Source organism: Haemaphysalis longicornis, unplaced genomic scaffold, assembly GCF_048455015.1.
Source record: "Haemaphysalis longicornis isolate Haplotype H1 unplaced genomic scaffold, Haemaphysalis longicornis Haplotype H1 scaffold_6, whole genome shotgun sequence".
Lineage (NCBI taxonomy): Eukaryota > Metazoa > Arthropoda > Arachnida > Ixodida > Ixodidae > Haemaphysalis > Haemaphysalis longicornis.
In genome coordinates, this window is record NW_027526407.1 from 32,601,305 (window position 1) to 32,622,084 (window position 20,780).

Sequence of the window (20,780 nt, forward strand, 5' to 3'; positions counted from 1 at the left end):
GTGGAGTGTACTCTACCATGTTGGCTGTCACGCCTGTGTTGTTCTCGTGTTCGTGTGGGCATTGTGAGCGTTCCGTCGGCCTTCGCGGACGTCCGTGGCCTTGCATTGTTAAACGCTGCATAAATCTCAACGTCGCTTTTCCGGAACTCGATCTTCCTGTTTGCACATCCTCGCCAAAGAATAACAGCGAATGGCCTGCTAAGAGTTAATCGAAAAGCATTCCTCTGCAGCTGCGCCTTCGTCGGAAAGGGCTGGCGCCAAGGTCAGCCAGAGCTAAATTGGTTACGAACTGGCCGAAAGTGAACCAATATGTGGGGGTATTTAATTTTGAAATCTACAAATTTCTATTTCTGCAAAAAGTATGCTTGGGTTATAACCCCTGTTCGTTTATTTTTTATTGGCTGCAAACCTGCCATAGCGTTGCTGGAGCGGGTGTTGTTACCCAGGTTAATCTTTTTATTTTTAGGAGGGGGGGAACATGGAAAAAGAATTGGTTAGATTTCCGCAAGCCGAGGCATCTCACCGTGCCTCTTTCAAGGAGGTTTCGTAGAATCGTACGGTGACCTACCTGAATCGCCTAAAGCTTTTACGTCAATTACAGAGCAACTCAAATTTTACCGTCTGCTTATGAGTAACAGTGATGTGGCCAAACTCTACTTTCTGTTGCCTCTACAAGGCGCAGCAGCGCGAAAGGTAGACGAGGACTTACATGGGCAGGACACTGACATCGTGAAAGGTAGACGAAGACTTCCTGTGTGCCTCGTAAGCCTTCGTGTTCCTTCTGCGATGTTAGTGTCATGTAAAGCTGAGCGCCAGCTTGTTTGGCAACGTGTTCGGTTGCATGCTTGGGATGTCTCGGGAGGCAGGAACTGCGTAGTTCTGGTCGGACTGTCTCTTCCGATCACTGGAGGGACCTGGCGTCGCCACCCTCAAAATTAAAGTTCACCTCGCCTCGAGGTCGACGTGAGGTCAGAGGTCGAGCCTGTTGCGCCCGGGGCACTGACCTTGTGGTCGCCTCTGCGGCGTCCTTTAGGAGGAGCGCATGAGCAGAGCGTTCGAAGTGATGGTGGCTCACGTGGAGAACCTCAAGCGGGCCTCCGAGCGGGAACACCGGGAGCTCGAGGAGGCTCGGAAGCTGCTCCTAGACCACCAGCTCCACGACGTGGCCAGCGCGACGCCCGCAAAGGTGTGCCGCAGGGAGGCCCCCTACGCTCCCTCCTTTTCGTCCACGCTCGCTTACGGCACCGCTCCTCCTGCTGCTGCTTCCGCCCGCCTTAGAACGGACAGTTACGTTCCCTCCCACTGCACCCGCATGCGGGGAATCGCCGTGCATTGCATGCTCTTGCTTCTCCTCCACCGGCATCCGTTGAGTTCTTCGGCGTTGCATCGCCCTTCTGAAGGAGCACTCGCTTACCAGGGACAGGGACCAGGTAGATGGGCCTTTTCCGGTCGAGTTGGAGTTTAAAGGGACAGCAACCGATTTTTGTGGAGTGCGTGTCGTCCAGCTCATATGAAAGCCAGCGTTTATATACCAGGGTAACCGGAAGGGATTTCTAAATAAACAAGCGGAAATAATTTTAATTATGCGCCAAAATTTCTCGTCTGAACGGTGGTGGTGACACACAGTGTTTGAACGTGACACTACGTTACGTGTCCAAAAAAACTCCGTCGATTTCAACGCGTGATTCAAAAACCTCAGGAAGGGTTGCACATGTGTTGTTGTTTTAGCCGGTGAAAAGTTTTTGAGTACTTCTTTTAATCTCACGCGCAGTTAAAAGTGTGTTTCCGCACGGCTTACTGCCGTAGTTGCCAGCATTCCTTCTGACGGGACACACATGACAGGTAGATCTAAAAATTGCAATTTCAAAAGTTCTAGGGCGCTATCAGCAAAACCGTTCCGGGTTATGGGGTTTTAAATGATGAAAAAAATATACGGCACAAAAATCGGTTGTCTGTCCCTTTAATGCCGCTATGTTGGTGGCGTTGGGGGATGAGCCCTGGTTTATTTTCCGGCCTTCATTGGAACTAAGTGTAGGCCTCCGCCGCGTGCAGTGGAAAAACAGTGGCTCCCATGCGCGCCGTCCCCGCCGAAGAGGAGGTCGCTCGCCGACGAGGGCGAGTTCACGCGATACTGCCTTCGTGGCACTCGCCAAGTGAGGTTGTCTCTGCTGTGGCAACAAGGCGAGCTCGATGGGGACGTTGAGGACCGGCAGCGGGGCAGAAACCTTTGACGAACCATCAGGCCGGTTGTCGTGTATTTAGGGTCTTCCGCAAATCCCATTTCTAAACTGCGTTTGGTCAGACTTTCAAAGCCAGTATAGAGAACGAACGAACGAACGAAGCGCTACCCGTGGAAGTCCAGGAATAAGTTCCAGGAAAACTTTCGCGGAGTTGTCTTTCGGCTGTTTCCTTCGCACCAGGTTTAGCGCAGAGGTTGACACCCTTTTTGCCCTTGCAGTGTGGTTAGTCCTGTCGCGTAAATTGCGCGCAGGTTTCGCGAACGCATACGCCCTGTACAACTCCGTCTAAGCGGCGCGACCCTGTCTTGTTATTGGTGAGCTGTCTTGAACTTGACGAGCGCGAAAACGCGTTTTCTTTTGTATTAAGAGCAGCTGCGTGTTGGGCGTGTTGATGTAGATTCATGATGGATAAAGCGCCAACAAAACTTGTACAATAACGAACGTTGGACGGAGCGCTACTAGCAACAGATAAGGTTAATCGTGAACACACATGCATTACGCATACAATCAAAGCCACCGTCACCACATAGCCTGCATAGCTTTCATTGTGTGTATATGTGGATGCGTGTTCACGATTAAACTTTTCGGTTGCTAGTAGCGCTCCGTCTGGTGTTCTTTCCTGTCCAAGTGTTGTTTGCGGTTCACCCATTACAATTCTATTTTGTAATGTGCGGCTTTCATCCCTATGGTACCGCGTTGAGGACGGTGGGCTTCTCCTGCAGTTTCTCCCGGCTGTTGCGTCGCTCGCGCTAGCAGCGCTTGCAGCGCCACCACCGCTACCCCATTCGCCGCTTCTTTTCGCTTTGGGTTTTCGTCGGTGCTTGGTGTCACCGCATCGCTTGTGCCAGCTTGGGTGCCTCGGCCTTCCACCAGCGCACATCTCGCTGTGCACGGCAGCCTGGCGGATTGGCGCCATTTTTTTTTTAATTTGCACTTGTGCACGCTTGCGTTCGTAGTATATAGTCTTCACGCTGTGTTGTGCTTGTTTGGTGTGTTCTCTACTGAGTATACTATGCCCGAAGTATTGCACTGTTTGTTAACAACGAATATAAAGAAATGTGGATCTTACTGGGGACTTCTAAAGGTACTGCGCACAAAGCCGTTTACTTTTTTCATTGCAGGTGCTTTTTTTTCTTCTTCGCATCATTAATTTGAGCCACTGTTCTCAACTTTATTGCTTATATTTCTAGCAATCCATAAACATTCCGTTAACAACTGTGTTTGACGAACGATCGTCATTGAACGAACGTGTGTAGCTGTATACTCGTTCGTTGAATACTGCTTGAGAAGTCTCACTATGCGTTGCCACTGGAACCGTTCGTTTTTCTTGTGCGTGTGAATGGTTACCATGAAAAATGACAACCTAAGGCAGAAATTAATGACTCGTAACTATTCAGCGAAAATGAGTTATTTTTATGATGGTGGGGATGACGTCTGCTTTGTGTGCGCAGTATAGCTTTTCATCTTTGAATGAGAAGCACTCCGTCGCGTGGCTTTCTTTTTTGGGTGATCGTATACATGCCATTCATTTTCAGTGGCTACGGCTAGGAGAAAATGTCTGCTCGTCTGGTATTTGGAATAACGTGCGTTGCGAAACGAAATAATTTAGCTCTCGAAGTGTTGAGCGACACCACGTTCAGTGTAAAACTTTAAGCTCCCCTTTTTAACATGTGCTGTGCGGATTGTAGGACTTGTGTGTTGTGTGCATGTTTTTTTATTTGTTGTTGAGTGTGATGTGCTCAGAAATATCGAATTATCTTCCATGCACCTTGACGGTATTTGCACGTTGACGCACTGCATGCAAACGTAGGAATTGTAGTGCCTGAATCCCCGACCCCAGTTAGCTTATAACTCTGTGCAAGGGTTCGTTTGGTTGTGGGTTCTTGGGTAGCTCGGAAGGTCATGTAGGGAGGCCGATGTGATTTAGGGCTAATGTCTTTACTTGGAGGAATGACAGCGCTGCTATCCGAAGTTATCGACTGAGACGCCGGGAACAGATGAAATAGGGACGTCATTTGCATCTAACGTTTATTCCCTCCTTTGGCCCGTATTGTATACCATAGGGTGCTCTGGTAGTCGGTGCTTGAGGGCAGCGTTTGCTGTGTGTCCAAATGACCGAAAACGTGCCCGGGAGTGGCCATTGAAGCTTTATCGCTGGAGGCGACGTATTTTAAGAGCTCAAAACGCAGGCCCGCTTTATTACCGCAGCAAAAGAAACGGATGGGTAGGAGTCGAGAACGCCGAAAACGGAACATGCTAACCCTAACGCTGTGTGCAGTGTAGATAAGGCAAACTGTGTGGACGTCCGCATCGCTCGACGACTGGTGTCAGACGTCGTTACAGAAGGGACTTTCCTTTGATCTCTCTCTCTCTCGCTCTCTCATCGGTGCTTTTTCACGCCGCTTTTAGAGGGGGAAACAAAACGGGGGTGGTAGAACCGGACGAAGAGCGGTCGGGCTTCTCGTCGTCGGCTGCAGGATGCGGCTCTTATCGCGCTGCAGACGGCCTTGACCGGGCGGTGCCCGAGTCCCGGCGCGCCAGTGAGTGTGCGTGATTTGTTTCTGCAATGGCCGGCGGCGGGATCGTTGTTGCGCGCAAAAGAGGAACGCCACCGTTGGTGCGCGCTGAGCGGGAAAAAAAAAAAAAAAACTGGACGCCTGTCTTGGAGATTCCATCGCTCTTTTTCGCGGCGTAGGTCCTCTTTGCCCTTTGACATTCCATATTTTCTTTCTCGCGGAACAGGTCCGCTGTGCTGTAGGTTATTCGAACAAGGTGACAATTCGTACTTGAGACATTGGCTCATCGGCTTACCTGAGATCCTGGGTAACGAAATGGACCTTTTTCCAGTAACGTAGCCCTCTTGCGGCGGCCGTCCGAACCACACTTGGGGGGATTACGGAAGAAAACGCCCCCCTTTTTTTCACCTGCCCAGCGCAGTTTACGAAGCCGTCACAGGCGCCACGCATAGTTTTGGCGGCATAAAAATTTTTCAATGACAGCCGTAGCGCTTAAATGTCGGCCGCTTTCAGGGCTCAGAAAACGGAGCATTTTTAGCGGGCTCGGCGTTCGCAACTGGATAATCCAATATGGCGTCGTTTTGTTTACATTTTGCACCCCGAGAATGGCGGATCGGTAGCTGGGAGCGAGAGTAGCGCATGCGCAGAGCGCTACTGGAAAAAGGTCCATTGTAATACAGTAGACTACCGTTAGGACGAACTCGGAGGGGCCGTGAAAATTTGTTCGTAGTATCGGAAATTTGTCTTAAGTTGAGGTTGTGTGCATTGTGGGTGTTAAAGGAGACCAAGGTCTTGTTCGTCTTAACCATTGAGGTCGTCTTAACCGAGCTAGTCTTGTATACAAAAATCGGACGGCCCCCAAACAATGCCCTTTTAAGGTGGCTCTAAGCCGTTCTGGCTGCCACATGTGTAGCTCGCGGTGCACCTTTTCCAAGTCCTGTTCTTGGAATTTTTTGGTGCAGTGGCTCTTTGGAGGAGCGTACCCCGGCAGCCCAGGGAAGGAGGCGGGGATGGTGCCCATTCGTTATTGGTTGCTTATGTTTCTGACTTTTTAATGAAGTTGTGAAAACTGAGTTTTAAGATTTTTTTCCTTAATAACGGAAGTTCGTTTTTCGCCGGAAGAGTATTGGCCGTCTCTTTGCTGCTCGGAGCACGGGGTTGTTGGGGTTTAAAAACGCGGAACAGCCGGAACGTAAGACGAGTTGAAAAGGCGTGCATGCAAAAGCGCCTCACAGAACATGAAGAAATCACGCGTCTCATGTTTGAGCTTTCGGTCGATCTTATCTTGCGCCAGTTTTCAACTGTTTTTTTTTTTTTTCTTTTTTTTTTTTCAAACCAGCCTAGCACCCACCTACCGCAGTATCGTGTTTTTGCTAGTAATCGGCGTAATCAGCTTCGGTATGGAAACTGACGGTGGCCCAAGATCGGTGTTTTATGATGCTGAGGTTACCTACGTCTTTAGCAATAGCATTGAAGGACTCTGGCAATGGCGTAAAAGTGGCCCATATCCCGTTGGGCTACCGGGATGTGCAGGACCAAAAACAATAGACACACCTTTTTTTTTCTGTCGGTCTTGTTTGTTTCTTCTAGCGTCCGCGTTTTCCGCGCCTCTAAAACCTTTTCACTCTTTTTGTCTCGGTCTTTTGCGGAGATATGTTGGGGAAGAATCACGGCCTCCTGATTGGTTGAGTTATTGGATCGCAGCGCGATTGGAGGCACCCGGTAGAGGGAATTTAAAAATATCCCTGCTTAGTAGTGCTTGCGAATGCTCGAGGCGCCACGGCGTTTCTCCCAATTCACTTTCATGGTGTGCACATGGATTAGGTTCCCCGTAGACTAGACTCCAGAATACATAACGCATGTCTCTGCACGTCGCCTGCATGCCTTTGCACGCTCAGTCGTCGACCGAATGGTCCGCAGTATGCACCCTTAGATTGGCGTTAACTCCACCCGTACACGGCGTGGGTATAGAAATTTCGCCTCCTTAATAAATTGGCGGCTCTGAGGTGCCCTCGGGGATTTTCGGTAGTGTCGGGAGACTTTCGTTAGAACCCATCGCCGCACTCCGGCGCTGTGATGCCCGCAGCGGGTTATAATGCCGTATTCACGGCTTACAACCCACGTCCTGCGGCTAACGGTTGAGGCTTGTTAAATCCTAGTGTCGGCTTTCCATCTTTAAAAAAATTTGCGTTTTTTTTTTTTTTACGTGCTCGTGCATGGAGCCAAAAGGTAACTTATATGTGGCCGCTTGCCGATTAAGGATGTAAATAATTACGCCACGACCGGCACCGCTAAAATATTTAGGTATGCCTGACTGAACAGAAGCTGGTGCGTCAGAACAGTGCAGAACAATTTTGCCGCTGAACAAATGAGCGAACTATAAAAATGACAGCTGTGTATACGGTTCGGAACGCCGACCGCCGGTTCTTTAATTCATAGCGGCTCAGAAGTGCGGAGTACACCTTGTACCGTCACAGAGTTCTTTCAATCACCTTGTACCATCAGAGGGCGCAGCTTTTGAGCCAAAGCGGCTAGAGAGGTTGTTGTGGCCTGTTCTCTTTCGTCCTTGGTACGGACTAAGTGGGCACCTCGGAGCCACCCAGTGTGGGATCTCGTCACCTCCTCCTACCCTTGGAACGTTTCACGGCATGCCCTATTAGGTGGAACGTGGAACCTAAGACGGCGTCGTCCCCTTGGCCCCGTGTTTCTCTGCTCCCTCCAGGATGCTCGTCGCAGGGCCAGCGTCGCGTGCTTCCGACGGCCATCGGGAGACGAGTCCCGCGGCAACGTTGTCTACCTAGTAAGCCTCTCTCCGGAAGGCGATGTAACTGTGCCCCCGTCTGGTACATACACCCTCTGTCCTGTCGATTCCCTTGTCCAGTCCACCCGCGCAGCCTTTCTGTTGCGGTAACACTTCCCTTGCTGACAACCTGTGGGGTCAGAGACTGTGTAATTGGTTCCCACTTTCTTAACGTCACCTACGGAATCGTCCAGCAACGGCTGAAGTGCATGTCCCGTACCTGGGCTCAGTCGTGCATGCCGTTAGAGCTCCTGAAAATAACTGCTGAAGCCGTAAAAGAGCAAAGACACGGCTGTTAAGCGTCCTCATGCTTGTGCGGACAGATTATTCCAGTAGAATTGTGTTGTTATAACATGCGCCGGTTAGTTTTCCAGCACCCTGTCGTTGTGCAAGAAGTCCCATCTGACATTCTTCCAGTCCTCACTCTGTTCTGTCCGTCTCTCCAGCTCCCTGTCTTCTTGTAGATGGTCACTACTGGCAACTCTTCTAGTCCTCATTCTGTGGTGTCCAGCTCGTCAACTTTTTCTGCACTCCGTTGGGCTTTATCCGTGCTCTTCCCAAAATCCTTCCCGTTTCTTCTCCTGGCAAGCAACTCTCCACGTCTTTATTAACGCGCAAACTCTTCCCCGTCTGTGTCCTCGTTATCGCAGAAACGTGGTGTGTGGCTGGTCCGTCCGTGTCATCCTCGTCTCTCGTGTTTTGACGTCTCCCTCATTAGTGTATACCATTCCTCTTACCCCACTCTTAGTGCGCGCGAAACTTTCGGAACCCCTTGTCCCACGTCCTTCGCCCTAGCATCCTTATTATCCTGATCTCCCCAAGCGTGTGTTCATTGCAAGCTGTTTTGTTTTGTCTGCATCTTTTCACCCGTCTTCTATAGCGCGCGCATGCGCAGTGCGTTGGAAACCGCGTGCTTGCCTTCGGTCTTTTGTTTTTCACTGCCCTTATTCTGTTTTCTGAACGATGAATCTGCGTTCCCCTGCTCCTCCTCCAACTTTTCATGCCTTTGGGACGAAATCTGTCGCGCTGCTTTTCCGCTTACACTGTGGCGACGTGGCGACGCAGGAAGAATTCAGGCCGCTCGCGTTACGCAGAAATTGTAACCGTAGTCATTTAGCGCGGTACGCGTCAATCTGGTTCCTTACGTAAGCGCATCAGTAATGTGGGTTCGTTGTGGAAAGGGGTCAGTTTCTCTCCGCCGCAGACCTTAGATACAGTTGTAGCACCGAATTATCCGTGCAGTACAGTCGGGCGCAAACTCTTCGCATCACTGCTTTTTTCCCCTTCCGATAAAGGTTAAACCTGTACTGGCTCAGCCATATACACGCTGCGTTGTCGTTGGCGTAATTGCCGCGGTGTCAAATTACGGCCAGACGTCATCGACAAGTCTGCTAACGCTTATGCCGGAGTTATCTGTCCGTTTAGGTGATGTAGAACCACGTATGCGTAATAGTTTGCCCCCGAGCAATGCGCTCGCGCTGCCGCGATTTCCCCCTCCTCTTCCAATGCCTTTCATACCCGGCTTCTCTTCGCACCTACTTCACTAATTATTCCTCTGTTACGTCGGCGTGTTTGTCATTTCCCCGTTTCTGCTTTCACGCTGCCTGGAAGACGCCGAAGGGCATCCTTCGGATGCCCAGGAAATGAAACGGTAAGTGGCTCGACTGGGGTCGACTCGGGGCGCCACCTAGTGGAGGAAACTGAAACTTCGGAGAGGCCTTGGCGTCACTTTTTTCGAAATGCCGGATGGAGGGCCTCCTTCCTTGTTAAGCGCGCGCTTTTCTTTCGAGCCAACCCGCCTCCAGCTCTGTTGTTTTGTTTGCGCGGGCGTCTATCCTTTGACATAAGGGCGGCGTCGTTTGAGGCCCAAGCGTGGCGCTCAGGGTAGAGGTGCCGACGAATATTTGTAAGGGTATACCTTATTGGTGGCACTTAGTGTGTTTCACACTGAGCGAACAAGCAAAGGAACTGCGAAGTCTTGCAGCCAAACCTCGATGGTACGAAACCCCGATTGTAGGAATTTCCCGAAAAAAAAAACGAACGATTTGCCCTTTCCCCCCTCTTGCAGTTGCTCGTAAGCTTAATTATTTCTGGATTTTATGGAGTTCTTGATTTAACGAATAATTCAGGAGCCCCGGTAATTTTGTGAAGTCGAGGTTCAACTGCATTGCAAGAGCCAGAATACGCAACCTACCGACTGGAATCGTAATTTTGGGAAGTTTACGTGGACATTTCGGTCACACGTACGCAACCACTTAAGGACTCTCGGGCGCTGAAGTACGGTTGGTTAAACCAGTTGTCAGCAACGGACTCATCTATCAAATTTTTACGCCAGCACGAAGCTAGTTAAATCTATACAACTTCGAACCAACTGGCAAAGCAGCTTCGGCCACTGCTTTCCCGAAACGGGGAAGTTTGTGTGGGAAGGTATACAGGCGCATACGAGGACGTCAACGCTGTAGTATTACCAAGGTGACTGCCTGAAACAACTTAAGTCACTTCATTCCCAGGAAGGTTCATGTCAGCACGAACAAATGTGTGTATGCCACACGTCGATGAAATGTCCAGGCCTCTGATTAGAATCTATAAAAAAACACCCACTTGCGGTGTGAGAAGACACGACTTAATATAGAGGTTGTTTCTTAGGCGTTCGTGCCTTGTTGCGCGTGAGCTTGGCTTGGCTTGGCTTGGCTTTAAATCTTTTCTTATGCGTCCCACGCGAAAGTGGCGTGAACAAAAATGCAGCGGCCATAGGCTATGCCATGACCTGTTCGGCGGCAGATGCACACGAACCTCAGCGCGTCTTTACAGAAATTATTCCGCTGTCCGGGAATATGCGTTCGGCAAGATCTGCTTCCAGGAATCTCCTTTGCTTTTAGTGTACCTGCGTATCTCGGAAAGACCAAATGCGTATTATTGCGCCACACGTAATTAAGACCTTGACGCGGGCGCGTAGCTGTCACGCGACACGACCAAGGCCTCTATCTGTTCGGCGCTGCCCTGTAGCTATCAATGCACAGAGTCCCCCCTTTTTTCTTTAGTTGTTTCGTCCGCTTTGCGTCTTTCATATCTATCACGCGTGCGTGTGAAAGCACCATGCGCTCACAGTGCGACCTTGGCTTGTTGCCTCTATCTGGCTTGCCGCTGATGAACTGATCACGCTTAGGCAAACAGACCGCAGTTTTCCGTGCTTGCGCCCTTGGTTTCTGTGTGTTTTTTGCCGATGTACGAAGTTCCAGAGGGGCTTAGGGAAATGACTTAGCTCAGGCCGTGTACCATAGACCAGATGGTAGGGCAGAGGGTAGACCTTACGATGCAACACCCATGCTAACAAGCCTTGTTTTAAGCCTAATGACAACAGGCGCTAATGTGACCTTTCGGTCGCACGTTGGCCGTGTATTTTATGATGGGCGACCGAACTTGAAACCAGTATTCCTGGTAACTGGGACCAGATGAAACCAGATGTGTATCAGACCATTGCAACTGGTGCCAGTTTAAATTAGTTATCCAGTAACTGGGACCAGATGAAACCAGTAGCAGACCAGGCCTCTGCCAACTGGAACCAGTTGTCAGTGACCTGGAACCAGTTACACAGTAACTGGTACCAAATGAAACCAGTAGCAAACCATACCATTGGCAACTGGGGCCAGATGTCCCACATCTGGGACCATGGTGAAACCAGAAGCAAACCAGTAAAGCATTTTCACCTGAGCTAAGTCCATTTTCTCAGCTCTCTGCCACAGACCACATGGGAGAGCGTAAATCTTCCCTGGCAATATGTCGTCGTCGTACCAGGCACCTGGCCTTAAGCCTAACAGGAATCGTCGCTAATTGTACCTTTGGGCCGCGCCCTGGGTTCCCCCCTCTCTCCCCTCCTGTTCCCGTCGGACGCGCAGGACTCTAGGGGCCGGCTGTTCAGCATTCCCGCCGGCGGGAGCCTGTCCGGCTCGGCCTCGGGACCCGTGCGCGCGGTCAGGGCGCTGAACCTGGGCGTCCGGCGCTGCTCGCTGCCCGTGCCGCAGGCCGTGCACCTGCCCGCCGCCGCCGCCGCGGCCGCCGCGGCGCACGACACCGACGCCGCCGGGGGCAAACAGTACGTTGTCAGAGTTGGTAGATGAATTAGCCACGTCGTGACTATGTTTCGCGAATGGGGTCTGCACACTCCAGGCACCGACAGCGCATGCTGGTGACGCCTTCAGCGAGCGTAGATTGGGGATCGCAGTATTTTAAGACCGCATGCATATCAGTCTCAGCCAATCCGTTTATCAGACCAAGGCCACAGTTCATCAATTTTTGATCAGATGTTAAATTTCTACACCTCATCTCGTATCGCACATGGTCACAACCTGGCCGTTTACACCAGCCATCCTCAAATTGTCTTTGATTGATTTTACTTTTGTTTTGGCTCATGGATTTTGGTATGTTCCTTTGCATCTTTTATAGCTGAGCACTCTTTTTGGTGCTCTTTGCCCCAGTTGGCCTTGTGCCTATAAAATCCAGCCATCGCCATCAAGACCACAGTTGACAAGAACCCCAAGTGTGCGCCCATTTCCCCAGCTCACTGTATTAAACTTGGTATTGCATTCAGTGTAACGGAGGCTTCGAAGAGTCGGGCCGTGTTATGGTCGTGCCTGCGTGTTTACATGGGGCTGTGGTCAAGTGGCACACCAATTGCATCTTAACTTGTTCACACAAAAATGTGCCAATGCAATTTGCATGGAATCATAAAATATGCTGACTGTGCATTTGCATGTTGCATGCTTTGGCATTAAACGGCCTTATTCCTTTTCAAACTCATTTGTGTTGAGAGATTTCGATTTGCATTGAACTGAACAAGATTTTGAAGAATTGGGAGGCTAGTTTTATGTCTAAAGCTCTTACTACTAGGAAATTTTCTAAACGTACGTTCACTTGTGCATATTTCACTGGAATGTGTGGCAAGAACTTCTTTCATCGGCCAAAATTTTAACCCGCACCTTACTAGGGGAGATGTGGGTCAAAAACTTGTTGACATTTTGAGTAGTCTGTGCACAAGCATTAAAGGAAAAATGTTAGTGTAATACTGCTGATGAAGTATTTCGAGTGCTCACTGTGAAAACATCAGCATTCTCCAAGCCCAGTTTTCACTTACATTGAGTTGATATGAATTTTAGGATAGTAATGCTACCTTGCAACCCTTTTTGCATGAATTTGGGCAGCTTTGTCATTTGAATTCTTCTAGAACATTTTATTTATCATTCATTAGTCCAGTTCATGTTCACTCTGATTGGTCTTGTAACATAATTTAATAGTATTGGTCTCCACTGCTTTTTAAGTCCACTTACATAGCTTGATCATAAACGCTAACATGTGTATGCAAGTGAAAACAGATTAAGTCCGAGGTGAAAATTTCTTTTTCTAGCTGGAGTATTGAACCAGAAGTTCTGTCCAGCTTGAAGGCTTTCCATCTAGAAATCATTATAGAAATTTTCCAGCTAGCATACCACTTTTCTAGGTGGAAAACATTCCTAATTTAAATGGATTCTTTATCTTTATTCTTTATCTTCTTTATTCTTTAATTTCTTTATCCCATGTACACAGCATGCAGCTTGTGGAAATGCCCAGTGTAAGGCTAGCATATCACAATGGTACATCAACAAAGCCTCTGTTGAATGTGGCTAATCATTTTCAGATTAATACCCGTGCCACACGTACACGAAAAATGACATTAAGTGCTTAATGCCTGAAGTTTTAATACCACTAATTCGCTGCTACACGCAAAAATCTAATGCCATTCGCTCTAATGTCATTTTTGGTTTAAGGAGTTCCGCACAACTCATGTACCTTCACGAACGCCTAAAATCTGCCTACCCTCGAACGCGGTGACCACCAACTGAAACCAACAAAACTCTCAGCACCAGAGTGTTGACGCAGAAAACGTAGCTGAACTTCGAAATAAGGCGATTTTTTTGTGCACTCTTGGTGGCGAAGTTTTGAAGAAGACGAAGTTCACTGAAACAGTGGCAAAAGGCAAAACAAAGTGTCACTTGTCGTGTTAAATTTTTCGGATTTGGCTACCACTGGCAGGCGATGGCAGCTGACGAAGCCACTTTTATAAAACACTGTTTCTCATAACGTTTTCTTTCAGAAAAAAAAAAAACATTTGTAACCCTTGTAAGACGTTTTTCTCTACGTTAAAGACTTATAAAATATGAGTGAATTTCTCTTTTTGGTCATGATCACCATCATGCCTGACACATTTTATGCCTTTGAGGTTTCACGTGTAGCACGGCCCGACCAATTATTATCATTCGACATCTTAAGTGCTTAAGCACTTAATGTCATTTTTCGTGTACAAGTGGAACGGGTATTGCATAAAAGATTAGCAACATATTCAATAGAATAAAGTCTTCAATAAAATGAAAATATTGTTGCTGGTTCTTTGTGCGCTTTGTGACAGGGAGTGTCACATTGAGGAGGACACGCCAGGTACCTTCTCTAAGTCTGATGTCCACAACCACAGTGCCAGGGATGGTGCTGATGGCATCGGAGTTGCCAATGGAGTATCCCTCGACCACAGCAGCCTAGGCACTGACGAAAGGTAGAGCTTCTGATTCTCTGTACTCCACTCAAGGTGTGTTGCATGTAGGTGCGGGTGAATGCTTAGCTGAGGTTGCGATTCTTCTTGCGTTGTTGCCAGGGTTTTGTGCAAGAGGGAATGTTATTCTTTGGCCAGTGTGTGCTTTGTAGATCTATACGCACAAGTAATTCTTCGAGGTGTGCTGGTTGGGCATACTTTAGGTTGTTTGTTTTTTAGTTTTATATTTCTTTAAAATCAGGGGTAAGAATCAAGTGCTATTTTTCAAATTGATAATTGGGGACAAATAGGATTTTTTTTTTGTAAAACCATTCCGAAATTCAGGTTTTTTCGGGTTAAATATACAGATGAACTAAGCAATACATGTAGTTTATTTTACCAGAAGGTGTCACGAGCTCCTTAACTCTTAACGCGTTAAAATTGGTGTTTGTTTCAAGCTGGTGATCGGAGGCGTACTAGGGTTTTCTAGCAGATACTCTCGGAAATTCGACGTTTGCTTGGGACTGGATCAGAAATGATGACAGTAAAGAGCATTGACAACTTCTAATAAATGAAACATTCTATTCACAAAAACCTAGTCATCGATTCTTTACACATCCTTGTTTACGTGCATTATTGTCTGCATGCACAGCATGTTGGTCTCCGTTTGAGACCAGTCCGATTGTGGAAATTTATCTCAGCTGGGAGAAAGTTCTCTCAACAATGCAGCTTCCATTAGCTAGGCACGACGACATGAGTGCAGGATTTGCGAGCGGTAGAGTCATGCCAATACTCAATGAGTCCGAAAGCTGTGTTTGTGGAGCTTGCTCCCAGCATGTACTGGTTGAGAACGGCGGACCGTCAGTCTGCGATTGTGCAGATCGCTACTTTGAAAAGGTCCATTTTGGGAAAAAATCGGACTTAATCCGATTCTGCTAAAATGTGTTCAGGGTGTAAAAATAAGGTAAGATTGGGTTTCACTAGGAAACGAACAACCCTAGGTACACTGCGGTGGCCAAATGCATTTTGTGATTTTTGGGCTGGAAATTGAAACGTTACAAAAAATATGTAATATGTGGTTCTAGCAATAAGGTGATGGTACAAAACACATGCAGATCAGTTTCACTATAATCACATATTCTGTATTGAGGAACCAACTTTCCTCTTAATTTATCCTGAGAAAGGATCAAAGTATGTTAATCCTAAGTAGTGAGTTTCTCTGGGGCACTCGTTGTGGCTGAAAAAAAATAAAAGATGCTGTAGATAATGGTCATGTTAAACTTAAAAGTAATCCTTCAGCATACACGCTTGGCAGTGCAATATGCATCATGCCTGGCACTGCATGCATTAACTTAAGGGGCAGAACTTTGCAAGATTGACCCCAACCACGCTTGGTGCCAGCTGGAAGTGCTATGAAAGCGTAAGCTTGGCATGGCTTCTGCCACTTGTTCAAAGCATGGGGACTAGCTGTTTAATTGTTTCTGGAGCATTTTGCTCACTCTGAATGATATTAGTGGTATTTGAAGGCTGTTCAACTATCGCCCAGTGGTTGCATCATTGCATTTGTGAACGCAATGCTGCAGCTTTCTCTTCCTTGCGGGATAACTTCTGGATGATAGGAGGGGAAAATGAAGCACTACACACATAGACAAGGTTTCAATATCTTGTTATTACTGTATAGGGTCAGGGGGGATTTCTAATTCCTAACTCTCGCCTCTATGGCACCCCTCAAAGCCCAGGGGTAGCTATGACACATAAAGGCCCACACTTTTTAATCTTAAGGGAATGAGGAAAAGGTATTGGATGATCATTTTTCCATCTTAGAGACAACCCTAGTACATCAGTTTCTACCTTCAAATCACCGAAGGCGACAACAGCCTGTCTTTGTTTTTTTTTAATGATATATGCTTACATGAACATCTTTAGTGTCAGAGAAAGGGACCATAAGTGTGCACGTTCCTGTTCCTATCTCCTCCTTTTTGCCTTCCCCCTCTTTTATACCGTTAACCCCACATCCCCAGTGCAGGGTAGCAAACCAGACTCTGCACCTGGTTAACCTCCCTGCCTTTCCATTTTTGTTCTTTGCTATCCTATCCTATCCTATCCTATGCTCTCAAGGAATGATCAAAGTGTTGTCTGTTTCGCCTAGGCTTAAGTGATAGGCAACTAGTAGTAGTGCAGGGCTGTTGAAAAACTGGGCAATGAAACTTAACCCTCCCTTCCTAAAGAAAGTTCAGAGCACGGCGAAAGCTTTCCGACATCAAAGCTGCGTCAGAAAGTGCATCAAAACCTGTGCTGAAAGTGCGTCCAATAAATCATCAAGCACCCAAGGACGAAAATCTGAAATGAATAACGAAGCCATATGACGATTTCTTTCGCACTAAGTGCTTAAACGAAAGATTACGTGTATACCGATACGTGGTTTAGGAGATAAACGTATACTTTTGTGCTCCTTCATGATCGATGCATGTGTTGTCTTATCTATAGAGCCTTTCCTTTTTGGTGATTTTCAGTAAACTTTTTTGACACAGTGGAGGCCCAGTTCCATGCACACGCCTTGTGTCCAGAGACCTTACCAGAGCTCTTTGGTTGATCAACCGGTCTATGGGGAAGTGCATTAGTTTTTTGACAGAATGCTACCGGTCCCATTAAGAGTGCTTTTGCTTTAAGGACTGATTATTTTGGTGAGTCTGAAAACGTATGGGCTCGAAGTCTTGTGGCACATTTTTTCCTGATCCTCTCTTGTGTTGCTTTTCAGTCTAACGCTGCAGAACGGCACTGTGCTGGACGAACTGGTCGCCGCTGCCAGCATCCAGAATGCCCTGGACAGCCCGGACCACCTCGACGGCGTCGAAGAGATGGACCCGAGCGAGCTACAAGCCCAGGAGGAGGAAGAGGAGGACGGGCACCACGGAGGGGAAGGGGAGACAGGAGGCAGGAACGGCGCAACAAACCCCGTCAGCATTGACCTGCTACACTGGGCAGCCACTGTTGTCATCAGGATGAAGTACTGGTGAGCTGCAGACTGTTTTCACGGTGTTTAGTGTGGTCCAAATTTCCAAGTTTGGCTTCCAACTGAGGAGTGTCGAGGAAAGGAAATTGCCAAAAAAGGCACCGGTGTCTGATTCGAGATTCAGGAAAAAGTGTATGGCATATTTGCACTATTGTGACATGCAGGAAAGTTACTTAAGAAATTTTGAAAAAAAAAAATTTTGATTGGATTGAATTGTTTTTTTTTGGAGGTGTTCATGTACATGGAAAAGTTGCTGGCCAGTTTGAAGCTGATTTCAGCTTTTAGCCCGATTGTAACTTGCACACAAATCTGGGGGCTACTTCTAGCAAAAAAAGTGTGCGTGCTAGAATTGCGCAAATGTGGTACTGTAAAATACCAAACAAGCGCCGCCACCTGTGTAAGGGACCCTAAACGTGCTGCTAATTTCAAATGTCCATGTCATTCCCCTCCTTCTTTGCTCCACAGTGTCCGCAGTCCAAAATCCACCGCACCCAGGCAAATCTGCATGCCATAGACAGCTCTAATCCAATCCAGTTGGCGTTAGCACCTCAATAGCTCGATCTCTACGCATCATTCTTTTTTTTTTTTTTTTTTTTTTTGCGATGCCGTTTTTGGCAGCAGCATGTACCCGGATTTGTTGCCGAAGCATGGGCCACTGTACCTGAGGATACTGTGGTGCATTCCTTCAGGGCTGTGGCATAAGCAACACACTGGATGGCTTAGAAGAAGGCGACAGGCATGGTGGACTGTGCAGATGTTAGAGGCAGGGCAATAGAAGACCGGGGCAGACTTCAAGCAGAATTCTGTGAATTTTTCTTTGCGACTGTCTTCGAGGAGTCTGTTGATGGCTTTGAGAGCGATGACTAACATTCTTTGACAAAATTTTAGGTATGTATGCATTCCGTGTTTCTTTTTCTGTCAGGGAATGGTTGTCGCCGCCGTCTTGCGTTTTTTGGAGCTATTCCAGGATAGCGCCCCTCTCCACTTTACTGGTGATCTCGACTTGCCTGCAGGGGGTGCTTCCTCAGAATTTTATGGTATATGTAATGAGGGGTTTCTATTTAGATGTCAATATAAATTTTTTAGTGGCCAAGTACCCCCGAAAGGGTGTAGCACAGAGTAAAAAAATATCCCTCGCACTTCCCCGAGGGGGAGAGTGTGTAAGTGCGAATGCACGGTTGTTGATTGCGCGATTACGGTGGATATCGTGATCTTAATGAGTAGTCGAGAAATTACACACACGCACACAACTACAAAGAAAGATATTTCACTCGTTATTGCTGGTACCGTTGCCCGGTCCGCCATCATCGTTATCGAGATGCAGGACCAGCGACCGCTCTCGACGACGGCGCGCGCTCGACTAATACCCTCCCGCGCCACGCGGCCGCTACACGAGTGCCCTCATGCGTCGGAATGCGGAGCACCCGCTACGCGAGCGAGAGCTCTCCCGCCCGAAGTGGAGAGGAGGTGCCCAACACCCGCAGTCACTGAGCGGAGAGAGGAGGAGGAGAGTAGCGCCCGCCGTTACGGCGAGGGCTACACGAGCACCCTCACGTGTCGGAATGCGGAGCGCCCGCTACGCGAGCGAGAGCTCTCCCGCCCGAAGTGGAGAGGAGGCGCCCAACACCCGCAGTCACTGAGCGGAGAGAGGAGGAGGAGAGTAGCGCGCGGACGATTCAGCGGCGGACGATTCAGGCTCGCTTAAGAAGTGCATTCACACTTAACACAAGACAGGAGGACAAACGTCACTTCCTTGGGCGGTCAGATGACATCACAAGCACTTTGCTGAGGTTAAGCTGGCAGCATTTTTTGCAGGTAAAAAATGTACACAGCCACTGCAGTCACCAAGTGCCCAGCCCTGGAATGAATTGTGGCCACTACCATTTCGTCTATTTGGCACTGCTACCCTCTCCCTCACCGTCCCAGCTACGGAGCTTTGTTGTCCACATTGCTTTTTATTGTGGCGTTATCTAGTAACTTTCCTGTGCCTGCCACAACGGGCATTTCGCCTCCTATATACATTCTTGCTCTTTAAGGTATATGCAGTAGTTAGTTTAAGAGCACTCCTCAATAGTTGGTACTCCCCAAATGCATCAAAGGGTATTAGAAATTAACTTGGTCAGGTATTGACATTAGTAATGTTGAATTCTCTAGCAGTGAAGTAACTCTCACAGAATTTAATTGACGATTGCCTAAATTGAAACAAATACCTTCTTCAACAACCAAATACACCAAGAAATTTTCATTAATGAAGTTCAAAAGCATTAAATACATTTTTGGTGAAATTTCTGCTGGAATTGATGGTGTTTTAGTGTCGTACAGTAAAACCTTGTTAATTGTCCCCGTTAATTCAGGAATTCATATAGTTTGGTGCTCCTGCTCCCTCCCTTCAAAAATGCACATTGCCCCTATTTCCACGCGCCTTCATTATTTTAGCGCAAATTTCCGCGTGCTTCACTTGATTCGGACCGATTCAGACATCGTGGCTATTCTGAGTGCGATAAATATTGTGGTGTACATGTGGGTGAATACGTTAGCAGAGGGTTTGTTCGACTCAAAACATGTAAAAGCCCAGAGTGTATGCTGGGCGACAGGGCATTTGCAGGTTTGGTCCTCTCCAAAGTTCAGCTTCCTGACTGTGTTGCTGTTGATGATGCCGACAGCCAGTTAAGTCATGATAAGATCATCACCAATGCCCTTGGTATGGTGGATGAGGCATCTGAAGAAAAGGACTCGTGTGATGTACTCCCGCTGGGTCCTACTGCATGAGAACCCGCGGATGCTCTCGCTGTTCTGGAAGAAATCTGCTATGACACCCCTCTGTGCAGTACTCTTGCCCAGCGCAGATTGTCGCAAGTCCGAAAACTCGTTAGCGAAAAGACGAACTAACATCACCGACTTGTTCGCAAAGTAGTGGTATGCATAAAATAATTGCAAGTGTGCTGTTTTTGTCATTTATTCGAGAATTGGGCATTTAGAGGAATTGTACATTTTTTTCACTCCCTAGAGATATGAATTAATGCGCTTTCCCTGCACCCTGTGTAAGGGAAAAATACAAGGGCTGACAAAATTGGTCCTGCTTGTCGCTGTTGCTGCTGACACCGTCTGTGAGCACGGGATGGCGCATCATAGCATGTAGTAGTATTATGACATGCTGAAGCATGCAAGGCTTGAATTTTGTCACCGCCACTCCACCAGTTGGTACCTTGAATCCGATGTATGTTTTTAACCTGTGAAATATATCCTGTTGTAACTAATATTTCGCAGACACTGTTGCCTTTGCGTTTTCCTTTGTTGCTCTGCAGCTTTGCACTCCATTAGTTCTCGTAGCTGATTTTTGGCGAAAAAGTGTTTTTCTGTCTCTTGTATGTTTTCAGCCTGTGAAAAATGTCCTGTTGTAATTAATATTTCGCAGACACTGTTGCCTTTGCTGTTTCCTTTGTTGCTCTGCAGCTTTGCACTCTATTAGTAGTTCTCGTAGCTGATTTTTGGCGAAAAAGTGTTTTTCTGTCTCTTAGAGCAATTTGAAAATCCATTTTCAGCCTGGTTCCAATGTTAAAATATTTGCATGTCTAAAGTGCTATCTGATGGCACTCTAGCTCGGCACTGCAGCCAAGGTTAGAGTGCTTTCCAAAGTCGAATTTTGCGTCGAATG

At 47.8% G+C, this 20,780-nt stretch overlaps 1 protein-coding gene across 7 annotated transcripts in view; it reads left to right on the forward strand.

The window, feature by feature from the left end:
- LOC144142445 (uncharacterized) overlaps positions 1-20,780 on the forward strand; it is a 289,522-nt gene that overhangs the window by 266,578 nt on the left and 2,164 nt on the right. For 4 of the 7 annotated variants that reach the window (XM_077673956.1, XM_077673955.1, XM_077673959.1 and 1 more), the window contains exons 31-35: positions 1,034-1,186; positions 7,479-7,556; positions 11,453-11,649; positions 13,996-14,136; positions 16,871-17,125. In XM_077673956.1, coding sequence (XP_077530082.1) covers positions 1,034-1,186; positions 7,479-7,556; positions 11,453-11,649; positions 13,996-14,136; positions 16,871-17,125 — 824 coding nt within the window. Of the gene's footprint in view, positions 1-1,033; positions 1,187-7,478; positions 7,557-9,167; positions 9,208-11,452; positions 11,650-13,995; positions 14,137-16,870; positions 17,126-20,780 lie in introns of those variants that run through there. The other 3 variants (XM_077673958.1, XM_077673962.1, XM_077673961.1) reach the window with 3 other exon arrangements.